Consider the following 19,530-nt stretch of genomic DNA (forward strand, 5'->3'; position numbering starts at 1 on the left):
GCCACCCCCACCCCTCCCGCTGCCCCGAGAGGCCTGGCTTCTGTCCACCTGGTCTTCTTCCAGAGCCAGTCAGAAATACACTCAGATTGATCTTTCCTATGACACCACCCATGAAGTCTTTATCATGGAGTAAAAATAAATGAAAGGTTGTATTTCTATAATATTAAATTGACTTTTTACCTTTTGAAGTGAGCGTCTACAACATTTCTTCCTTTTATCCCTGCTTGGGGAGTTGTAATTGCACGGGAACCGGTGCCGCCTCAAGAGCAGTTTTAACCTTGAATTGCAAATGTGTGGGCTGGAAGCGTACACGAATGATCTCAACTTAGTATTTTATTAAAAAAATATAACAGAGAATAATTAGTTTTTAATCTCTTGGATGGAATCAAAGGAAGGCTACAATCTCCTCATGTCATTCGTGTGCAGTGAACAAGCTCATCACAAGCTGGGGAGGGACAGACCCATTGATGCTGACGGGGGGGAGGGTGAGAAAACCAAAAATAAGATGATTATGAACCATCACGAGGCAGAGATGCACACTTTTTGAAAGGATGGATACATAATAGCAATGAAATGAAACGGGAGCCCATTAGAACCACAATAAGCGTCTCCAGGGGAAGCATTAGGAAATGAGTGGTCATGTCTAAGGTCACAGAGACACTTCAGCTTGCCCAAACATTTGTGGGACGACCAGTCAGGCCCTGCTGTGTCGCCTCATCATGAAACAGGACAGACATGATGGAATATTAAATTCCCAATAGCCTGGAACATCCAAAGTTTTACTTATTGAACTAAAGCTGCAAAAGCAAAACATTGCAATAGCTAGTCAACTGCAGGGCCATGTTTCCGTGTAGCTCCTGACATTCTTTGGGGGAGGGAAGATGATTAAGAAAGATTCTCAATAGAAAGAACAGGATTGAGTGGTGATTAACAAATATATTGATGTTTAGGATTAATAATGGCATCTTTATATATTTAAAAGGCTCTCTTCATATATGTATGTAAATATATTTATATATAAGGATAGGAAAATAGATCTATGTACATATATTTATATGTTAAGTATAAAGGTAGCAGGCGGACATGGGGCCTCCACTCCAGTACTCCCTCAATGCAAGAACACTTTCTTCTAATAACCTGGCATTCTGTGATGCTCATCTTCCCGACATGATCGCTGAAGGCAAAATGGGTACATGAACAAATGTGAAGAAAGCTGATGGTGCTTGGCTATCAAAAGATATAGCATCTGGGGTCTTAAAGGCTTGGAAATAAGCAAACAGCCATCTAGCTGAGAAGCAACAGAGTCCACATGGAAGAAGCACATTGGCCTATGTGATCATGAGGTGTCGATGGGATCAGGTATCAGCTATCAAAGACCCAGAACAAAATATCATATAAATGTGAACAAGGGAGAGTGTGGAGTGGAGACTCAAAGCCCATATGTACACAATTGGACATCCCCTTACAGATGGGTCGCAAGGAAGAGACATGCCAGTCAGGGTGCAGTATAGTACCAGTGAAACATAACTTTCCTCTAGTTCTTTAATGCTTCCTCCCACCCACTATCAGAAGCCCAACTGTACCTTACAAATCCAGCTAGATCAGAATATGTACATGGGTACAGATAAAGCTGGAAACAGGGAACTCAGGACAGATAAACCCCTCAGGACCAATAATGAAAGAAGTGATACCAGGAGGGGAAGAAGAAGGTGGGGGGGAATGGGGGAAACTGATCACAATGATCTACATATAACCCTCTCCCAGGGGGACTGACAACAGAAAAGTGGGTGACATCGGTCAGTGTAAGAAATGAAAAAACAATAATTTATAAATTATCAAGGGTTCATGAGGGAGGGAGGGGTGGAGGGAAAAAAATGAGTAGCTGATACCAAAGGCTCAAGTAGAAAGATAATGTTTTGAGAATGATGATGGCAACAAATGTACAAATGTGCTTGGCACAATGGATGTATGAATGGATTGTGGTAAAAGCTGTTTGAGCCCCCAATAAAATGATTGAAAAAAATAAAATAAAAGGCCTTCTTTCTTCACGTGCATTGACCATTATATAGTATTGGAAGAGAAACTTCGCAATTGGCGCTGTTGTCACCTGGAGATGAACTTATCTAGTTAGTTATCTGAAATCTGAATAGGTCTAATTTGTTGGATTTGTGTTTGTGTGTGTGTGGTTTTTTCCTCCTGGCAGGTCCAAGTCCCATGTGTTAGAATGATAACATTGTTAATATAGTACGTACATATATGACATATTAGTAAGGTTGATTTCTTTTTGTGATGGATCGACACAGTGGCTGCAATAAAGGGCTCAACCATAGCAACAATTGTGAGGATGGCACAGGACCCATCGAAACATCCTTCTGTGGCACACCACGGTCGCTACGAGTCAGAACTGGCTTGGTGGCACCGAACAACAGCAAGGCAATCTGCCATGAAGCCTGTGGCTTGCTTTCTGCCCGACAATGCTGCCACAGAGGCTTGGCCATCATTTAACTGCAGCAACAAACCCACTGCCCAATGTGCACGGCGTGTTTCCTGTGGTGTCCAGAAGTTGTGTAGGCTTTAAAACACAGCACACTAGTTCATCTTCACAATGTCTCCAGGAGCTGGATCCCACTGTCTCTCCCATTTTACAGATGAGAACATGGAGGCATGGAGGAGTAGAGTGCTGAGTGATTTGGCCAAGGACTAGAACCCAGCACCAGAGTATCTGCCCTTAGTTACTGCTCTTCTGTGACAGCTGACTGTGGTTACAAAAGGCCACGCAGATAAACTTTCCTATTTACTCCCAGGTGGTGCCAGGAAGAAAGAGAGAAACACACACACACACACACACACACACACACACACACACACCTATCATCCAAGAGATAAGACTTACTCAGATTTCATTGATTGTCCTCTTGGTATAGCCTCGGTAAGCATTGAAATTACCTTTAAGAGGGAAAAGTTACTACCTGTGTTATATTTTAAACTTACTACAAAGGGAGTATTGACATTATCACCAATGGCCAAAAAGCCATCATCTGAGGACCACGGTTCTAGACTAAAACCAGTCGTAGTTCACTGAGCTCAGAGAAGACCGTCATCTCTGGCTGACCATGGACACACAGCCCTGTAGGCATCGCTGTCAATGCGCTAACCCGATTCCCCTGACCTCCCATACCGGGCCCGACAGTGCCGCCATCTCGGCTGGATGAGCTCGCTCCTGGGTGGATTTGAGCCTCCTGTTTGCAGTTGGTGTTCAATGGGTCCATACAACTGACTACTGGCCCGCCAGGTCAACATATTAGCATATCAGCAGCACAGGCTTTGTACCGCCATTGAGAAGTAAACCAGAGGCAGAGTTCACTAGTAGGTACAGGACTGGTGTGAATGTCCAAGTAGACAGACAGAGACACACACACACACACACACGCACACACACAGGAATGGTGGCTATTTATTCTGGACGCCTTCAAATAAATGCACATCCCACTGTTGCGTTGTGGTGTGCAGGCACCCATGCGGGACAAGGAGAGAGAGGAGAGGAAACCGCCCTTGGAAAAGCAAGGGAATGGACGACCTGGCAGGGTTTCTTTCTGATAGAAGCAGACTTGACATTCCTGATTACTTGGCATTTCCGAATTGGCTGGTCGCCTTTGGAAAATGCTCCCTTCGGAAGGAATGTTGGCAGGGTCCGCGTGGGGAGGCCTGACGCGCTAATACTTCGAGGGCTAATGTTTTCCTTAAAGCAGGCTGACACAGCTCCGACCTCTGTACTGCGAGCACACAGACTGACCACATGAAAGTGCGCCGGTTCCCCCGGAGGAGAAAAGTGGGGTGCCTACAAAGCAGTTCCTGAGAAGAGGATTGCGTGATGATAGCTTATGGTCAAGACACAGGCAAGCCAATCTGATTAATTTACTGTTTCACGATTTCCAACACGACCTACAGAGGAGTCAGATCTTGGAAGTCACGGAGAAAGTGCTTCCATTATTGCTTTCTCGAGGAAGACGGGAGGCAGGGAGTGGACGGAACTGGACGTGGATGTTAACAAAGCACTTTTTTCTGAGAGCCCTGTTACCAGATGGGAAACCGTTCCACACAGACAGGGCTTGACAGGACACCCAGGCCTAAGACTCTGCCTCAGGTTTGGCTCCACTCATCACTCGAAGCGACAATAAAACGGTGCGTGCCAAGGGTTTGTCCTGCTCTCCAGTTAACCAGCAGCCCTCCCTTGTTTCTCCTCCCTCACAAGACATCCTGCAAAACTGCGGTCACATGGGCACTTCCTAAATTCATTATCTTGAGCCTTTCAGTCTTTGAGGGGGGATAAAAGGTGCTTTCCTGAGTTGACAAAAGGACCCCTGTTAAAAGTCCTGCCCACCCCCACGCCCCAATCCAAAGGATATAAATATTTAGACTGTAATTTTATTTTACTTTAATAAAACAATGCTGGCTTCATCATTAGGAAGAACACTCATTTCATATTTATTATTTCCTTGACAGCTGATAGATCTTATTCAGAAAGAATATGAAAGTCAAATTGCTAGCCCTTTGTTTTTTGTCAACGTGGAAATGAAAAGGAAAAATTAAAACAAAAAACACACCTAAGAACAACAAACAAAATCCAAGTAAAACGCTCATCAACAGGGGGAAGCCAAATCAAACTAGCTACTTAGCCCTGTGTCACCTTAACTCTGTTAATGGAATAAACTGCCTCAAGTTCTCATGGCTCCTTCCAGAGGCTCTGCCCTACGCACCCCTAGAGGGTGACACTCCTCAGCTAATTTAATCAACAGTGGACTCATGTCTCAAGGTCGATCAATTCATTGACCAATGTCTATTCAGATCCAGGCTCTTTAATTTCGTAGCCTGTCCTGACTTAAGACTGTTGTCAGTGGGTAGTGGGCCCTTGAGTTGAAAGATCAAGCAGCAGGAGAGCAACCATATTAGACCAGGCAGTAAGGAGAAAATAGTGTGGGAGGAAGGGACAGAATTTTGAAAATGTACAGAATTGCCAAGTCAAGGCAGAAACTCCCAAGATTAAGGCACCACCTGGCCCCTGAGAGACCGAGGGGGGAGTATACTCCTCACACTTTAATTCTAGCCATGGTTATAAGGAGACTCAACTGGCTTCATCTCAGGATGTCCCTACTAACACTCCTGCGAAATAACACTGCTCCTCGAGCTTCTGTTACTTAAATCCAAATAAGGTCTCAGCAAGACACCATCCAATTCTCCTCCCCCCACCCCCTATTCTGGACCCTTTGCTCTCATTAGGAAAATCTTTGGGCTATCCCAAAGCAGCTGGGTTCATAATCTTGTTGCTTGTATTTTTAATGATTTTAATAATATAATTACATAATTCCCAAATCCCTACCCTTTCCTCTACAATATCTCTACCATTAGCTGTCAAGCTCTGTAGGATGTTTCTATGAAAGGCATTAACAGGGATCTTACATTCTTAGACCAACTTAGTTAATAGTGTAAACCCACTTTCTTATAAACCTTACCCATTGTTCCTGGGTCTATTTTCTAGGATCAGAAAACCAAACCAAACCAAACCAAACAAACAAATCAACACCCAAACTCACTCTCATCAAATTGATTCTGACTCGCAGTGAGCCTGTAGGACAGAGCTGGCCCCGGGGGTTCTGTAAATCTTGATAGGAGTCAAAATCCTGTCTTTCTCCCAAGGAGTGCCTGGTGGGTTTGAACTGCTGACATTGTGATTAGCAACCTAACATGTAACTCACTAAGCTATCAGCACTCCTTCTCCAGAATCATACATAAGATATAGTCTCCTTCTTCCTCCATATGCAGACGATGTATTTTAAACTACCAACTAAGGGTTTTCCCCTTCCAATATTTATTCTTCATGGAGAGAAGTGAAGGCCTCTTTACCCTCTGGGCGGCTTCTCCTCCTGCCATTGCTCCCAACCTCATCTCCATTTACTCTGTAGCCACGGTTAACTGCTCAGCTTAAATCCTGCCTTCCCCTGAAATCTGCCCAGGCCACAATGAGAGGGGAGCAATTCCACATAGTGGTCAACAACATAGGTTTTGGAAGTAGACAAGCCAGGTTTGGGGTTTCTGACATCACCATTCTTAACCACGAGCCTCTGGGCAATGTTACCTAACTCCCTACCCTGCAATGTCCTTATGAGTGCAAGGGCAGCAAAATACTGACCTCTCGACATTGCTTTGCCCCGGATGAGACTGACATTCGTAATATGCGTAGCACAGTGCTTGGCACACACACAGAGTTTGTAATCAGCGGTATTTTTCACGTCGTGGCTTTGTGCACACGAATCACTTTCTTTTCTGGACTCTGTCAGGGTTTAGCGGCTAAGAGCGTAATCTTTGGGTCCAGGCACCATGGCTTGGTAATCAGTGGTGTGACCTTGGACACGTTATTTCACGTCAGTGCTTCTACGTCTTCTTTGTAAAATGGAGAGCAAGGGGCATTCCTCATGAGACGGGTGCTCATGTGGATGAGATGGAAAACACATGTAGAGAGCTAGAAACGAGGTATCATCATCATGAAACTGGTCAAGCCAAGCCCACAATCCCATTGTGTTTCAGAGCAGAACCGAGCTCCACAGGGTCCCCAGTGGCTGGTTCTACAGGAGGAGCTGACCATGCCTTCGGAGGTAAGTCTGGCGGTTTCAGCCATCCTAACTTTAGGTTAGCAGCTGAGCACAGTAACCATTTATGCCACCCAAGGACAACGATTCCAAAGCCCCAGATCAAGCCCACTGATACCAACTTAATTCAGAGTCAGAGTGACCTTTACAGGATTAAGTAGAACTGTCCTCTACACTGTAATCTTTATGGAAGCTGACTGCCACGTGGCCGATGCTTAACCACTGCATCACCAATGTTCCTTTCATGGATGATAGTGTAATAGTTTCAGAATCTGGTGTCAATTTGGGACTTCATGGGATTAAGAGTGAAGGGGTGGAGTCTACTCTGTCAATCAGGTCATAGCCAATGAGGCCTCTGTGTGGGCGTGGCCTTCTTCTGAGGATTCTGTGAACTTCTGTATTCCTCCTTGGAGGCGGGAGAGACATACTCTCTCCTCATTCCTGTGGAGACTCTCTACTGACAAGACTCAGGCTCACTCCCTGAGAGAAGCTCTACTGAGAAGACACATGGCACTACGCTGACAGACCCCATGCCCTGGGAACTGGAGGAGCCACATGGATACCCCTGCCAGGGCTGAGATGTTTCTACCACCACTGGATCCACAAGACTTTGTACCCACTGGCCTGTGATCTTCCTGCATTCGGTGTCATTGCATGTGTTTCGTGAGTCTGAAGACTTTATAGATTGCTAATGGACATATGGGATAATATCAGACTTATGAATTTGATCTGGACTGGACTGGGATGTTTTCTCAATATTCAATTGCTCTTGTATATAAGGCTCTTTCTTATACACATATGAATTTGTTTCTCTAGTCTACCACGAACTAACACAGATAGCAATGATGGATTTCCTCAAGATCAAAAAGTTAAACATTCTCCAATCTCACAAGTGTAATTCTTGTCAACAAGTCAGCTGATTCGGAATGAGAAAGCATGATCTATATTTTACAATTCTTGGGTTACAAACACGTCTGCTGGATGCGAGAATGAAAGAATTAAAAAAAAATCCATCATGGAATCTTTGAGTGCTGTCCAGGCATATATTGGCATGAACGAGTTCATCCATGAGTCCCATTTGGGGTTTAATACCTACCTGGTGGTAGGAGATGGGGACCGGCCTCCGGAAGACTATCCACTCCACGATTTCACTACACGGTGGGGTGGTCAGGGAGCCCGTGTACCGGTAGTAGCTGCCCAGGGATGCAGGCAGGAGGTCGCGGAGGACAAACGGATCCAGAAAGGTCTCCTTCTCTGTTTGGGGAAAGAAGGAGAGGAAGAGCAGTTAGCAGTCGCACCACGCTGCAGACGAAGCTGGTAGCATATCACAAGCCTTCTGTTTGTTTACATCCTGCGAAAGCTCTAACATTTGGCGGTGGGAGAGTGGCAGAAAACAGCGGCGTTTCTCAGGGTATGTTCTGAGGACACGGCCAGGGCGCTGCATTTCCCGGAGAAGGGCTTGCCTGGTGAGCAGCACTGGACCACATCACCGTACCGCCCCCCTTTGGTGCGCCACCTGACCCCTGCAGGAAGCAAACAAAACAGTGGCAGAGCAAAGGCTGTGACCAGTCCAACAGGAAGGGAAAAAGGCTTGGGTTTCTATTTCTGAGGGATGAAAATATGTGTAACCAAGGATTTGCCATTTCTACCATTTTTTAATGTGTATAATTCAGGGATGCCAATGACGCTCCACATGTTGTACGATCATCACAACTGCGTCCAAACGATTCCAGCTCATAGAACAGACATGCTGTGCCCCCCCAAGCAACAGACCCCCATCCCACCCATCTCCAGCTACCGCTGACCAACCTCAGCCCCCATGTAACTGCATCCTCTATAGTCCACACAAGTGGGACCAGACAATAGGAAGGGACCTCAAAGTTGGTGGAAAATGTCCACTATCTTTGAATTCCATTTCCCCCCAAACTTTTTGAAGATCCCCACATCTATGTACCCTGCAATGTGCCTCCTATCATCCAGCAGAATGCTTTCAAGGTTCATCGATGTAGGAGCAAGTATTAGGATTTCAGTTCTCCTTATGGCACGTGAATAGTCCACTAAGTGTACAGGCAGCGCATTTTGTTTATCCATCCTTTCCTCTGGTGATGGATATGTGGACCATGTCCACCTTTGAGCTATGACGATTTGTGCTTTCATAGACCTTGGCTTGACTTTCTGGAGCTTTCCTTGAGAAGGCTTATGTCACCGGAACATCCATGGAGGCATTATCAGTGTGACACAAAGGGAAGAGCGACATGACAGGAAATCTCGAAGCAAACAATAACATGCAGCTCCAATGTTGGTATATTTCATTAAGGTTCCACCCAAGGTCAATGCAAATCAAAGAAACCTAGGGTGTCCGCCCAAGGTAAAACTTTGAACTTAAGAGGATCTTCACAGAACAATAACTCCATGTAAAAGTCACAAAGTGGTACTGGGCGAGGCCCGGCCCAACATCACACAGCTAGAAGATAATCCAGGTTCCTCAGCCCCAGAGCCTGCCTGCCCCTGACTGAAGCTGCAGTTTGCTAGGTGCAAAAGGAAGGGAGTGGTCCAAGAGGCAGTGGGAACAGCACGGGCCAAGGCCCCAAGGCAGGGATGATTAAGGACACTGTCATACCATATTCCGCGTCGGGAGAACGAGATCACCCTTCCCGTCAGAGACGGTTCTCATCAGTACATAGCTCTGCAGGAGACTCTCCCTGGGTCTAACTCGGAGGGATGTAAGATGGCTGTTATAATCCTGCTAATATCTCTCCTCCACCCTGGCTCTGGGGCATTTCTGGGGGGCCCAGGGTATTTCATGGGTACACTTATGCGAACCCAAATATTCTCCCCAAGGCCTGTATATCCTCCCTCTTCGTCTATCTTTCAGGCAGAAGAGCCGGTGTAGGCATTTGGACTAGTGTGTGTCTCCAGACCCAAGAGCTCTATGCAACCAGGGAGAATTCAAAGTCTCAATTGATACAGTCTACCCTAGAAGAATCAAAAGCTCAAGCATCCTTTTGATAAGGATTAGTTGATTACGGCACCATGTATTGAGCACCTGGTGGGGCAGGGGTCACATGTTAGGCTAACCACAAGGTCAGCAGTTCGAAAGGTCACAAGTTCGAAACCACTAGCTGCTACTTGGGAGAAAGATGTGGCTTTGTGCTCTCGTCAAGAATGCAACCTCAGAAGCCCAGGGGCTGTTCTACCTTGTCCTATAGGGTCACTGTGAGATGGAACTCCCTCAAAGACAGCGTGTGTGCATGTGTCCACTGCTATTACCAGTCTTCACGTGTTACAAGCATTTAAATACATGTACTATACATGCCCATGTGCCCAACAAACAGCCCTTCAAGTTGGCAGTTGACGCACTGCAAGAGCAAGATCTAGCACTCTGTGTCTGCAGAGATCCCAGCTTTGGAAACCCCGAGGAGCGGTTCTGCCCCCCAAAGGGTCCCAATGAAACGGAATAGACTCAAAGGCTTTTATGTGGTAGGCCAGGTGCTGAGTTTTATAAAGGGTTAATTTATTTTAAAATTACAATAGCCCCCCTGAAGTCGATCCTATTATCATCTCCAATTGATAGAACTGAGATATCAAACCACATCTAGACTGATTCTAGCCTGCAGAGCTTATGGGCTGGTTTATGACCTTGAAAAAGATAGGGTCAAGTCCCGAATCCCAGAAACCGTGAATGTGAGCCTTGTGAGGGAGGGAAAACCTTTGCCGATTTAGTTAACATGAGTAGGATGGGCTAGTCTCTCTTTCTTATAAGAAGAGAAAGGCAGTTGAAGACATTCACAGCAGGAAGAGAGAGGGTCATGTGCAGAGGAAGACAGAAACCAAAGTGATGCTGACACAAGCCAAGGAACTCCCGGCGCTAGCAGAAGCTGAGTGTGGGGGGGTGGGGGTGGGTGAGGTGAGGTGGGGGGTGAGGTGTGCATGTGAGGGGGGGCATTGGGGAGTGAAGAGGAGAAGCTTTTCCCTAAGGCCTTCAGAGAGAACCTTTGCCCCAGTTCTGCCGTAGTTCAGAACACTAAACTCCAAGAATCATTCCTGCTGTTTTCCACCACCAGTTAGGCTTCCTGACAGCAGCCCCCAGGAGAGGAAGGCAGCAGCCTCCTAACATCCTGAGCCATCAGAGTGCTGTCTGACTCACAGCCTCTCGGACGGAATCCCTAGGCCAGTAAAGAAGCACTGTACCAAAATGTGTTGCTCTGAGGTTTCAGGTCGCCTATACGCACGCCTGCATCTCACACACACTGAGATGTTGCACATCGCCGGTGGACGACTGCAGACTCGTTCTCTCCGTGATACACGTGCCACGCTCTAGCCGAGACGCCTTCAAAAAAGCACAACAAACCAAAAACAAAAGAGGCCGAGACACAACCGCAGCTTCTCCAAAGGGATGTGCCAGGCTACCCGAATTTAAGGCAGAGAGGTCAGCTCAGGAGATTACTACGGTGACTGGTTTTGGGGATCTCCAAGGGGTACTCTTGATAGATTCTCTTGAAGGACAAAAGAAGATCGTGAGATTTCTTCGGAAGAATTTTGAAGAAAACGGAAAAGTGCATCTGTGAGAAAAAAAAGCCAGGAACATTGTGCTGAGCAATGTGTCCCCCATCCCAACAGTGTAACTGCCAGTTCTTCCAGGGTAGCAAGGGCTCGCTGACAAAAACTTCATTGAGGCACCTTACCCCGTGCACCCTACATCCCTAAACTGGTTTTCTGTTGCCAGGACTCAACGAACATTGAACAGGGACATAGTGGGAGATGCTTGCGCTTTGATGTGGTATAAACCAAAGGGCGCAGAATTCTCTAGAGAAGAGTGAGCGCAATGGAAACCCTGTCTTTGGTTGACGGACTTTTTCAGTTTGTTCACATTGTTCATGGCTGTCGAGTGGATTCCAACAGAAAGGGCATACAATCTAAATGAAATACCTGATTCTGGGGGAGATCCTGGACTGAAAGAAGAAAATAGAAAGTTAAAAAAAATGCTATTGGGACAATTGGCATATAGGTTATAGATTAAATAAAATTAGATAAAAGCAAAAAAGATGGTGATTAGGTAGCCAAATATCTAATGTTGATAAGCTCGTTCAATAAAGGTTTCCGCCATTCTGCAGCCATCCTCTCAGACTTACTCCTGTATGTACTTCCAATGCCCCCATTCTACAAAACTGGAAACTGAGGCACAGAGGGGCTAAAACCAAAGAAACAACAAAGCCCAAAACCACGAGCGGATAGCAAAGGAGCCCCAGATCCTCATGAGTCCGGCAAACCCAGACTGATGGTTAGGTAGGTTTTCAAATCAGCTTTTAAAAAGCAATAATGAAGTGTTAACAGGAAAATGTATCAATCTTTCAAATCATAGGGTTCGATATCGCCGTGATAAAAGCAGTTACTGCAGGGAAACAGGCTGGGAATACCACAAGTGCCCCTTTGCCCACTGGCAAACCTGGGTATTCATTTGTGCCTGTGACCAGCAGCCTAATGGCGGGGGCCTCCTGTGCAGACATGATTGGCGCAGGCTGGCTTGGCAAGGAGGAGGGACTGTGCTGGCCTTTGCTCGCTGCCTCTCTGCTTCCTGGATTGTGCTAGTAGCCAACACCCAGGAGGCAGTGATAAAGGGTGCGTCTGGGGCTTGGCAGAAAATCTGCACCACCACCCCCACCACACACACCTACATGTCTGCCTCGGTGAGCAGTACACACCGGCCAGAATCTCTGCAGGATTTTCACAGGCAGGTTTGATCCGATATTAGCATGGCAGGCAAGCTTGCCGTGTGCCTAAGGTAAAGGACAGGGCAATCCCCACCAGCCTGCGACCGCAAAGCCCCCGTCTCAAGCACTGACTCCAGGAAGACACCGCACCTTTGAAGAACACAGGAAGGTGAGGCAGGGACAGTTGCCCTTCCCTGACGTGAAGGGTGGAGATTTCAAACAGAATGTTGGCACACCAGGCTCGGGACTTGGAAGTAAGTCCTTGTGAGCTCGTGGGTTCAGCAGGGGCGCATGTCGGAGTGAGCAATGTCGAAAGTGCATAAAGGGGTTCTCTGTCCTTTGACCAACCTAATGCCCTCAGGCTCTGGCTGTAATTGATTACAAACCAAGCCAAACCAGGTGCCTCTGATTCCAACTTGCGGAGGCTGTGTTTCAAAGCAGAACTGTGCTCCCCAGGGTGTCCAGTGGCTGTGGTCTTTTGTGCCACGTAGGATTTGCCCTTCAATAGGCTAAAGAGTGCAATTCCACCAGGAGAGGGCAGGTGGAGCTCGTGAGGCAGACAGAGGCAGACCCACCAAGGTCACTGGCGTCAGATACCAGGACTCTGAGACCTGGAATGGGCATTAGCAAGTCCTAGTTCACAGACACTGGAAACCAAAGAAATCTTCTCTCAAATTAAATCTCAACCCAGAGCCCAGTAACCCAAACAGCTAAACAGCACAGCCCTGCTGGTTTAATGCCGAGTCTGGGAACCAAGGACATGTCTGAGGTTTCACTCAGACAACCACCAACTTAATCCAATTCTTTCATTTTAGGGCTGAGGGCATGGAAGCCCAGACAGAGGCGCAGACCCAAAGTCAAACTCTCACAGGGAAGGCAGAGGCATGAATGGGCTGCGTTCTTCAAAGAAGCCACTTGGGATGGATGAATTCTGACCAGTGGTGACCCCAGAGGGTTCTCAGGCTGTGGTTTTTCCGAAACAGTCTCCAGGCCAACTTTCTGGCTACTAGTCCAGCTACCTGAGGACTCTGCAACACACCTGGAGCGCTGTTCAAGTGGAAGCTTATCCTAGTTCCACTGGCATCTGCTTCCACATGACAGGGTCAAGAGGGAAGATACGTAGCCTGCTTGGGTTCAAATCCCAAGTCCACCACCCCAGAGTTATGAGAGTGATTTAATACTTACTATCCACAAGACCAGCTCGTCTGGGGCAGAGATGAAATAAGTCAATCCAAAAGAAAAGGGGGAGGGGCTGTTTTCCACAGGTGATAGCTGCTTTCATTCTTATCTGAATTATTTTTATTCTTCTTCTTTAAAACCACCAATGTCTAGTCATGTGCTTCTTCCAGCCAACCTTCTTTCTTGATTTCTACTTGGATGCTTGTTTCTGTGTTAATTGGTAAGAGGAGTGTCTTACGGGCAGGCATTCTGTCTGACCGTCTGATCTACCACTATCCTGAGAAATATACCCCAAACTCACATCAGAGCCAATTCTAACTCATAATGACCCTATGGGACAGGGTTCTACCCCACCCCGGGGGTTCTGAGCCTGCCACTGTTTACAGAAGTAGAAAGCCTCATCTGTTTTCTGCAGTGCTATGGTGGGTTTGAACTGCTGACTTGGTGGTTAGCAGCCTAATATGCCACCCACACCACCACCACCACTGCTTAGGAAAGAGTCAGGGTTCTCTTTCCTAAACCCTAGCACAGGCTGTGAAATCTATTGCTACTTCTTTAGTATGTTTGTTTACTTTAATTATTTTTATTGGAAACACAATGTATATGGAGTTTCATTATTAAACATTTTAAATGTTTTTATAAACATTTTAAAAATTAGCAAAATGAAAAGTCGTTGTGTTGACCTCTGCAAACCCATGGGGGAAGTGAGGTTGTTCAGTTCACGGTGGTGACGGAATATACTCCACGGATTGTCTGACACTTTTTCGTTTTAATGATTGTGGTTTCTGCACGTACAATTCAGCAACGCTGGTCATGTGTCTCTGAGCTTTGCAGCCATCCCCACTCTCCTCTGAGTTCTCTGCCCTCGCGAACATGACTCACTGGCTCCAGCACCCTCACTCATCTTGCGAGTTGCTGTCAATTGGATCCCCAATGGATACGTCCCTGGAGGCAGGGACTCTTTATCAGTTAACCTAAACTAGAGTTCCACTGGAAGGTGATGTCAGGGAATATTTTCAATGTGAGTTTCAAAGGTTATCGCAGGGCAATGGTCGTCACAGGGGTTCACGCGGGCTCCCTCGCTCCAGAAACTCTGGAGACCACGAGAACCTGGACATATTCTGGACCTTCCTCTTTAACATCAGCCTTTTCTCGACTCTAGAGCAGTGGTTCTCAACCTTCCTCCTGCCGTGGCCCTTCAATACAATTCCTCATGTTGTGGTGACCCCCCAACCATAACTATTTTCCTTGCTACTTCATCACTGTGATTTTGTTACAGTTCTGTTTTCCGATGGTCTTAGGCGACCCCTGGGAAAGGGTCCTTCCATCCCCATCGGGGTCTGACCCACAGGTTGCGAACCACTGCTCTAGAACCAAGTGATACTTCAAAGCTGTGTGACTTCAGACAAACTACAACTTCTGTGAGCCACTTCATCACGTGTAACATGAGGGATAAGAGGAATCTTTACTTCTCAAGTGTGCTGTCACCATGCAGCCTACTAAAAAGGCTTAGTACAGTGTCTGGCTTTTTAAAAGTATTTGGCTGGGAGAAAGCTTAGCTGAGCTCCAGGCAGCTTTGGAATTAGCAATTGGGCTCAGTAAAGGCCAAGAGGGTAAAAACTTAAGGCTTTCCAGGTCAAGAGGCAGTCTAAGGTATTTTTATAGGTTTTTAGGTAACACGTGAATTTCTACAACCATTTTATCCATGGAATTCATCATATGATAATGGTACCCAAGTATTGTTTTTTAAATAATGTAGGTCAACTAATGAGACCCAAAGAGCCCTGGTGGTGTAGTGGTTCGAGTTAGGCTGCGAACTGCAAGGTCAGCAGTTTGAAACTACCATCAATAGTGTGTCTCGGAAACTCACGAGGGCAGTTCTGCCCTGTCCCATTGGCTCTTTCCGAGTCGGAATTAACTAGATGGTGGCAAGTTTGGGTCTGAATGAGAGGAAAAAGTCTTTATTGTTGAGGGGAGAGGGTAACTCTGAGGTTAATCGGGGTTGACATGTCAAGACAAGCCTTAGCTCAAGGGCCATACAAAAATAGATGGCAGGATAGACTTAGTCTTCGAGGTGGGAGGGAAGGGACATGCTACCTGTTCTGCTGGCTCTCACATTAATATTACTTTCTGTTGTGCATAATACATTAGAGAATTAGCTCTTGACTTGTTTTTCCTCCCTGGGGCTTTATGAGTTCAGAATGAAAGTCAGTTTACACGGATCTTTCTGAAAATTCCATTTCCTGCTCTGCCCGATAGGCAGTATACAAATGACAAGAGAGACACCCCCAAATGCTTCCTTCTCATTTGGAAACCCATCTAGCAATAATAGCCCGCTATGTCCAGCACAAGGCCAAGGCCTGGTTAAGCAACAAGTAACTCGAATGACTGTATCGAAGACTAGACACTTTCTTAGTCTAGTCCCTGGGAAGAAGAGTGCTCTTTGCCACTGAAAACTTCAAACTCCTCCATTAAATCAACCTCTTTAAATCAAGCACCCATACAACCAGCTGCTGTAATGTGGTGTGTGGCTAGCCGTGACCTCAAATGTGCCTGACTGGAACTGTGTTGCACAGTTTTCAATGGCTGGCTTTTGGAATGCATACTTCCAGGCCTTTATTCCAAGGTGCTTCCAGGTCATCTACATCCCCACCCTTTAGGTCCCTAGCTGAGCCCATTAACAATGAGAGAAGCCACAGCCCGCGGGTCTGAAACCTAGAACTTGGTGTATGATCTCCGAGAAGTGACTAGCTTCTCTGTAATTGCTTCCTCATCCATCCAAGGACAGAGCTCTGACCAAGGGGCAGTTTCTGGGCATTCCATGAATTACAGCTCGAGGAGAACCCAGCCCTTTATAAATGCTTGTTAAATAAATCTTGTTGCGAAGGCCAGTGGAACTCCATACATATCCTGATCAGAATATTCTGTCTGCAACTTTCTCCTAATTAGCCATCTGAATTCAAAACATTCCCACCCTAGCCACTTAACTGGTTTAGAGAAATATGTGAAACAGTCTACTTATACCGCCACTCACTCCGTTATACTACAATCAGCAGGTACTGTGCATTACTAGATAAAAGAATTGAAAAGGAATGAATCTCATGTTCCACTTTCAAGATCCTGGGCGCTGTATGCAGACAATATTATATTTTAATAATTAATTGTTCATCAAAGAAAAAGATGAGGAACAGGGATGCTAAATTCAAAGTTATTCAAATTTCAAAAATGAATAATGCATGACTTTTATATTAAATACACACTGTATTAAGTAGTCGACATTTCACCCAACTCCGTCTTTCATTTTTTAAGCTTTTTGAACGACAATATGAATAATCGGCTAGGGGAGGTTTATTTAAAAAAAGAAATACCTTATTTGAATGCAAACGGAGTCTATCTGAAGATGATTAAATTCTTCTTATCAATTAGCAAATTTTTTCTGAGTGTTGGAAAGTCACGGTCACCCATTACACCCAAAGCAGCCAGCTCTCCTAGCAGTTTCCTTTCAACATTAAATTATATTGGGCTCAATTCTCTTCAATTTCATATGTCTGATAGCGGTGCCAGGAGGTAATTTTTAATTAAAGAAAATTTGAAAGATTCAAACATTCATAATTGGATTAAAAATGTGATCATTAAAACATTAGATGATAATCATCTGATTGTGCTTTTTCAGTGTGTTAATAACCTAATATTGTCAATGCTTTGATTATATAGGGAAAAAGAAAGCCCTTTACGTATAAAAAAAAACCATGATGAGCAGTCAACATACAGACAAGACCTGGGTCGGATATAAAACCCACACAATCATCATCATCATCATCATGATCAAGCACAACGTAGACCAACTACTGTAGATTCTGATTCCTGGCGACTGCTCTGTCGGTTTTCAAGGGTGTGACATTCTGGAAGCAGATTCTTCCTGGGAGCCTCTGCGTGGGTTCAAACAGCCAATTGTTAGGCTTAGGAGAAGTTCTGCACTACTCTCAGGTTTTACACACACAAGCACACATTCAGAGGCTACATATACACATAGCAGATGGACCCATATATCAACAAGCAAAGGATTACACTGGATTGTAAAGTCCTCAGGGAAAAAAATCTGGAAATAACAAAGGAATGGCTTTCTGTTTGAGCTGGGGCAGGATGCGGGCTGACAGGGGAAAGTGGCCGTTCAGTCCCTCCGAACAGAGGAGCCTGGATGGCAACAATGCTGCTCAAGTTATACAGTGTACAACCCCCTGCTCGGGAATTTGTTAAGATGCAGATTCTGAACCCACAGGTTTGGGGTGGCTTGGAGGGTCTCCAGGTGCAATTATGCTACTGATGTTGCTGGTCCACGGGCCATGCTAGTCCCTACAGCCTTTTCAGCTGATTCCACCTGTGGAGTCTAAGACACAGCCACCCACACAGTCTTCTGTGCTGCCTCGTGGTCACAGTAAGAAAAAGTCCCACCCCAGGGTCTTTGAACAGGCTCTTCTGGAACACTTCCTGCATGGTTCTGTTCTGGGTTCGCTACTAGGATCTTCAGCTACATCTCAATGAGATCTACACTGGCTACTGGTTGAGGTCTGAGCCTTGCACGGTATTTAAAAGGTTGACAACAAACAATATCATTTGTGTGGACGCAGCCACACCAGGAAGGAGAGGTATAAAGCTTATTGTTCGCCTTGGAAACTCTCTCTCCAGTGAAAAGTAGATACATGCCCAGGCCAAAGGCCCAGGCCACGGTGTGACTGATTAACGCTATTGTGAGCACCGAGCAGAGGCAGCTTGAGAAGCAGAAAGCCAACCCCATGAATCAGATTCCACTGTTCAAGGACTGAGGAGGTGTCCAAGGTCACAGAACAGCCATCTCCCCTCCGGTTGGAAGACATCAAGTCTTTTTGACTTTCTTTGTGGTTTCAGTTAACCAAATACGGCATTTTGATTTAGGGGGTGATGTTAGAATGAAATGTATGTTGACATTGCTATCTCCAAAAGAGAGAAACCACAAAGAGGGCAGAGACATGACATCTAAGTTATCTGGAGTCATAAGAGTGACAGAAACCAGGAGTATCACAGCACTGCTCCACTCCTGCCCTCTCTGGCTCCAACGTAGCTGCCAGGCACACGCGCTCATGCGCTCATTCACCGGCCTTCTGACCTTCAGTAAATGACCTAAACCAAGGAGGAGGAACAGAGGCGCCTTACACAACCAGCAGGCAACTAGTAGATGTTCAAAATAGATACTGGCCCAGCAAAGTGGAAGGATGATGCACTTCAGAGACCAATACAACCGCATTCAAACCTCATCTCCGCTGCAGAAGGTAGGACAACTAGCCGCCCTTGCCGAACCTTGGTCTACCCACCTGTGAAATGGAACTAAGAAGTCTTGTGTCACAGCGTTACAGCCAAGATCTGACGAGGCGTCATGCACACAACATCCCGGCAGTGTTAGGTCCCCAGCTGGGGCTTAATGAGTGACCGATTGCTCCTGCTTCATTTCACCTGCTCTCTTGTTCTCCGATTTCAAGGGAACAGGCCACGAGGCTTCATCTATGCCACTACCACCATCATCGTCATCACTGCCTTTTAGTTTGGTATGGGGTGCTAGGTATGGTTCAATGAAGTGAATCAACCGAGATCCTAGTTCAATGACCAGAGGCGGGAGTGGGGGCAAAACTCAGAGGTCCATAACTGCTTCCTTTTTTCTCATCTCTGTACTTAACTCTAGTCAACAAATAACAATGCTGGTGGCCATGAATGACAGCCCACCACCTTATTACTATTCCTCGCTTGCTATGATTCTGCCACCCACCCTTCTCTGACCATTCCTCCATCTTGCCCAGCATTCTCAACACCAGCATTCCAGCTCAAGGTCCCTCTGCAAATAAACCCTCCAGGCCCCTTGAAGCCTGAACCAGGGCCGAGAGCAGGTACAGTCCCCTGCACAGTCCAGTGTCCCAGACCCAAGAATCCCCAGAAAGGAATATACTATCTGATCCACCGTCCCCCAC

The 19,530-nt window shown here is 46.2% G+C and overlaps 1 protein-coding gene across 5 annotated transcripts in view; it reads right to left on the reverse strand.

The window, feature by feature from the left end:
• PTPRG (protein tyrosine phosphatase receptor type G) overlaps positions 1-19,530 on the reverse strand; it is a 755,578-nt gene that overhangs the window by 141,004 nt on the left and 595,044 nt on the right. For all 5 annotated transcript variants that reach the window (XM_075549956.1, XM_075549955.1, XM_075549953.1 and 2 more), the window contains exon 7: positions 7,741-7,898. In XM_075549956.1, the coding sequence (XP_075406071.1) occupies positions 7,741-7,898 (158 nt within the window). The remainder of the gene's footprint in view (positions 1-7,740; positions 7,899-19,530) is intronic.

Source organism: Tenrec ecaudatus, chromosome 5 (assembly GCF_050624435.1).
Source record: "Tenrec ecaudatus isolate mTenEca1 chromosome 5, mTenEca1.hap1, whole genome shotgun sequence".
Taxonomy (NCBI): Eukaryota; Metazoa; Chordata; class Mammalia; order Afrosoricida; family Tenrecidae; genus Tenrec; species Tenrec ecaudatus.